This window comes from Chrysochloris asiatica, unplaced genomic scaffold (assembly GCF_000296735.1).
Source record: "Chrysochloris asiatica unplaced genomic scaffold, ChrAsi1.0 scaffold00001, whole genome shotgun sequence".
NCBI lineage: Eukaryota > Metazoa > Chordata > Mammalia > Afrosoricida > Chrysochloridae > Chrysochloris > Chrysochloris asiatica.
In genome coordinates this window covers 28,667,960-28,673,505 of record NW_006408519.1, presented here as the reverse complement: position 1 = coordinate 28,673,505, position 5,546 = coordinate 28,667,960, and the positions used below count along the sequence as shown (strand labels likewise).

The 5,546-nt window shown below is 36.9% G+C and overlaps 1 protein-coding gene across 1 annotated transcript in view; it reads right to left on the bottom strand.

Moving 5' to 3' along the window:
• The window catches only part of LOC102834074 (solute carrier family 22 member 9-like), a 48,344-nt gene that overhangs the window by 3,310 nt on the left and 39,488 nt on the right, over positions 1 to 5,546 (bottom strand). The window contains exons 8-9 of the mRNA XM_006830831.1: positions 3,604 to 3,712; positions 455 to 658 (exon numbers count right to left, since the gene is read on the bottom strand). Coding sequence (XP_006830894.1) covers positions 455 to 658; positions 3,604 to 3,712 — 313 coding nt within the window. The remainder of the gene's footprint in view (positions 1 to 454; positions 659 to 3,603; positions 3,713 to 5,546) is intronic.

Sequence of the window (5,546 nt, the reverse complement as noted above, 5' to 3'; positions counted from 1 at the left end):
GGGTCAGGCGCACCTTAGTCCTCAAGCTGACATCTTTGCTCTTCAACACTTTAAAAAGGTCTTGTGCAGCAGATTTGCCTAATGCAATATGTTGTTTAATTTCTTGACTGTCGCTTCCATGAGTGTTGATAGTTGATCCAAGACATTATTGGCTGATAAATAGGCATATATTTAGTGTACTGCATGCTCTTGGATTAGTTTTAAAAGTGAAGAGTTAACACTCCCACCAACAGTATGTTTGACTGTCACTTCCCATCATCCCCACTGATACTTGCTGCCATCAGATTTTTAAACATTTACTAGCCTAATGGATAATCAAATCTCATTCTTGGTTTAATTTGCATTTTCTTATGACTAAGGAAAATTGGTGTATTTTCATATTAGGCATTTTATGTTTATTTAAAATGTCTTCTACAGGGCTATACATTTGTTTACAATAAGAAATTTCACTCACCGTTTTTCTACATCTGCAATGCTATCAGGCAACGGACAGTTTCGGGTTTCTGGTAGGAAGTAGACAGATATGGAGGCCAATATTGGTATTGCTCCATAAAAAATCATGGGCAAGGGTGCAAAGTAGTATTTGGTGATCAGCACGAAAGTGCCCGCTGTTGCTCCTAACCTACTAACAAGTGTAATCAGTCCTTGAAGAGTAGACCTACAAAAAGAGAAAACAGTAGTTTTATAATGAAGTCAGAGCTATATTTTTAGTTGTTGTGGTGTTATTGTTGTTGTTAGACGCCATTGAGTGATCCTAATCACAACAGAACGAAACACTGCTCTGTCGTGGGCCAACCTCACAATCGTTGCTACACCTGAGCTCATCACTCCTGCCACTGTAGCAATCCATACCACTGGGGGGTCTTCCTCTTTCTCTCTGACCATCCACTTTACCAAACATGTTATCTCCTGATAATGTGTCTGAAGTATGAGAGGCAAAGTTTGGCCATCCTCCCCTCCAAGGATTACTCTGGCTGCACTTCTTCCAACACAGATCTATTGGTTCTTTTGGCAGTCCATGGTACTTTCAGTATTCTCCTTCAACACCATAACTCAAATACATCAATTCTTCTACAGTCTTCGTTCTGGTCTTTCATATTCTCTGTCCAACTTTCACATGCATATGTGGTTAGGTGAGGTGCTGTCAAGCAGTTAGATGTTATCAAGTCAGTTCTAACTTATAGCAACCCTATTAAGCACGACAGAATGAAACACTGCTCAGTCCTGCACGAGCCTCACAGTTGTGCTGTTTAAACCCATTGTTGCTGCACCATGTGAATCCATCTTGTTAGGGTCTTCCTCTTTTTGACCGACCCATCCTTCCAGCAAGATTATGGCATTCCATGAGCATTTATTGTGTGAATAACACACTAAATACAAAATGATAAAAACAGAGACAAATTGTTGTGTCTTGAAAGGCCACTTTCAGGGTTTTACATTTCTAAGAAGGAATTATGTAACAAACTAGGTCAGAAAAGAAGTACTGAGCACATGATTAGGCCAATTAACTGAGATGCTTCATGAAACCATGAGCCGAAACCTTCAAACTAAGGAACCCGATCCTATGAGATGAAAGAATGCCTATTAGGAGCCTCAGTAACTACTCATTTGTTGTGTGTCATTGTTATAAATATATCTGTAACAAAACATTGGCTAATTTAACATTTTACATGTATACAACTTCTTTACAATAATCAACTGTGTAACCCTACTAGTGATAGAATTATTAATTACTGTTGTCTCTCTTGATCCCCCTCCCTCCTGTCCATAATTTCATTGTTGTTAAGTCGGTTCTGACTCATAGTGACCCAGTATAGGGTTTCTTAGGAGCAACTGGTGGGTTTGAACTGCTGACCTTGCAGATCACAGTCCATTGCTAATCCTAAGTACCACATAAGGAGTCCCCTGTCCATAATAACAACCATTAAAAATCTTTGGTATCCATACATTTGACTTTTCTTGTCTTTTTACATGTGAGGTGATTTGGGGTAAAGGGGAAGAAGGAGTCTCAGAATAGAAGCAGGATATGGAAAGTGTGGCTAATTGCCTCCATTAATAACTGTCAGCTTTGCCATGAGATCAAGAGAACTGAATGGTGTACAGATACCATTACTAAGCATTTTGTTCAAGGATTCTATAAAGCAATCGTTAAGTCTTCTTAAAACCAAACAATAGCATAACTAGTATTAAGTTGTATTGTGAGCTATCTTATGGATCAAATTGACAACAGCACTTCAAAGGATTAGCTAGAAAAGATAAGAGGCTGTGAGTTCAGAACTGAAGGTGACAAAGGTTGTATCATTCAAAGAACACAATCAATATCACTGAATTGTACATGTGTTAACTGTTGAACTCATATATGCTTTGCTAGGTATATTCTTAACTAAACTAAAATTTTAAAAAGTAAAATGTAGGAATAATGTATATATACATTAATTGGCCCCCTTTGCCCATGGCTAGGTTGAAACATATCAATTTGTTTCTTTGATTTAAATATTAAATCCCAGTGTGTTCCAAAATGAAAAACAGAACCTACTGCTGTCATGCTGATTCTGACCCATAACTACTCCATAGGAACTGCTCCATACGTTTTCTGAGGTTAAATTTTTATAAAAGCAGACTGCCTCATCTTTCTCTGCAGCTAGTGGGTTTGAATCAATGACCTTTCAGCTAACAGCCCAAAACTTCATTCACTGTGCCACCAGAACTCTTTCTAAATGTGTTAGTTATCATGGTCTAGATATATCTAAAGGATCAATTATCATCTATATGGGTAACCATAAAAGGCAACATTTGCATGCTACATTCTAAACAAAAGATCACTATTACAGTTTTTTAACATGCCAGTTCTTTTCCCACATCACAGATTTTCTGCATTTTTTTGTGCTGTTACACTTCCACGAGAATGAGAATACTGCCCTCATGTATACCTTGTTGTTGTTGTTGTTAAGTGCTATTGAGTCAATTCTGACCCATAGTGATCCTGTATAGGGTTTCCAACTTGGCTTTATTCTTCAATTCATAGTTTAAATGTTGTTGTTTTGTGCTGAGGAGTTGGTTCCAACTCATAGCAACCCTGAACAGGGTTTCCAAGGCTGTAAATTTTTTACGGGAGCAGAAAGCCTCATCTTTCTCCCACGGAACAGCTTGTAGTTTCTAACTGCTGACCCTGAGTTTAGCAGTCTGAACTCTACCAACACATAGTTATCTTCCTAATTAAGATATCTTCCTTAATTAGTTATCTCTAATTAAGAAGAATTAGAGATTGTGGTCTATGAAGAAGATAGGACTATGGGAATAGAGTATTTTATGTGGAAGAGTGGGACTTAAGCAATCTTTTAAACTAAGGTACTGCTTCAGAAGATAATATAGGTAGATTATTGTTGGTGCAGTGGAGTAAAGAATGAAAATCTAGAGATTCAGTAAACAAATCAGTTTTAGACAGATAAGAGATATGATATGAAATTAAAAAGAAATGGAGATCTTTTAACTAACTGAAATCCTTTTCAGAAAAGGTTCTATTTAATTTTACTGAAATTACCTGGAAATTCCAAGTAGCTACCAGCTTACTTTCTTAGCAGGGACCGTAGTCTCCTTTCTTACCTCATGCCAGTAGGTAAAAGTTCATTGTTGTAGATTATACCCATGTTGAAGTAGATTGCCATGAAACCCTTTCCTATCATAGCAATAGCAAGACGCCAGTTTGGCCAATCTGTGAATAAGAAGTAAAAGAAGAATAATTAGTGTCCTTGGAATAATGTGGCTGAGTCTCTGATTTACAGGATGAAAACTCAGAATTTAATCTACTTCAGATGAAGGAGCAAAAGCTTTCAATATTTATGAATATTTTAAAGATTATTTTTATTCCAATTGTATAAATGGTCATATTTTAAGAATACAATGTACATGGTTTATATAGAAAATTAACAAATAAGTTGCAAATTTAGCAAACAAATGTATACTGTGTCCCTTATTTGAATAACATATGATATTATAAAGAAAATTATTGGTTAAGTGCATGCTATGAGATAGATACATGATCAAATGAAAAACAAACAAACAAAAAATACACAAAACAATACATCAACTATAAAACAATTGCCATGGAGCAAATTGCTTTTCACAATCAAACTGTGCTGCATAGGGGTCCGTAGCTATGACTTTTCAGAAATAAATAACAGGGCTTTCTTCTGAGATAACTCTGGCTATGTTCAAACCACTAAACTTTAAGTTATTAGTCCAACGCTTAATCTTCTGAGGCATCCAGGGACCCCATGTACTTTCAACCACAGTTCAAGCCCTAGAAAGTTCAACACCGACAATAGTAGTAGCAGTGTTACTGTGCTTACAAAATTTAACTGTCTAAAACTGGCCATAGCTGTTTCTGTAACCCATTTACTATCACCCTTTTCTCTTGCATTTTCTCTTTACTGGCCCTGGCTGGAACTTCCAATCATGTTTACAACTCCTACCTGGACAATCTCAGTTCCACCTTGTTTTTCATAAATGTTAAATGGTAAACAGTATCCACAAAGGAAAGGCAGAGTTGGTGCACAGCCAGATCTGTCTACCCCCTAAGGACTCCTCTTTTAATCCTATATCAAAGTGTATATCATATACCACATGATTTAAAGAACAACAGATAAAATCTTTCATATGCTTTATTCATTTTAATAAAAACTCAAATTCAAAGACACTCTCCAGTAATCCAAAATGTCTCTAAGAATGAATTAACAAAGTGATCAAGTATATTCTAATGACTTCCAGTATATTCATCCACAGTATTCTTATTTATTTCAGTCAATTTTTGAACCTTTTTAGCTCTCTTCAAACCTCCTGTATAAAACCTACCTAATTAATGTTGTTCCTCAAGGAAAGATAAGAAATCAAGAGGGTACTGATTTAATGCCTACCTTTGTATAATTTGACATATTAACAAATCATTTATTCTATTTTTGTTGTTGAGAATATATATAGTAGACACATACACATTGAACAGTTCAGAGACATTTTTCAAGTTGTGAAACAATTCCCAGCTCTTTTTCAAGCCATTCCATCTCCATTAATATATACTCATTGTCCTCTATGTTTCCTATCTCATCTTTCAAGTTATTGTCAAACTGATCTCACATATGTTGTTGTTGTTGTTGTCAGGTGCCATTGAGTCAGAACCGACTCATAGCAACCCCACGCACAGCAGAACAAAACAATGTACGATCCTGGGCCAACCTCACTACCGCTGCCACGCTTGACGCCATCAATGATGCCACCTGTCCAGTCCATCTCGTTAGGTAGGGGTCTTCCTCTTTTTCTCTGACCCTCCACCTTACACAGCATGACATCCTTCTCCAGAGACTGTTTTCTCTGGACAGTATGTCCAAATTATGAGAGATGAAGCTTAGCCATCCAGACCTCCAAGGAGCATTTTGGCTGTACTTCTTCCAAAACAGATCTATTGGTTCTTCTGGCAGTCCATGGCACTTTCAGTATTCTCCTCCAACACCACAACTCAAAGGCATCAATTCTTCTACGATCTTCCTTATTCA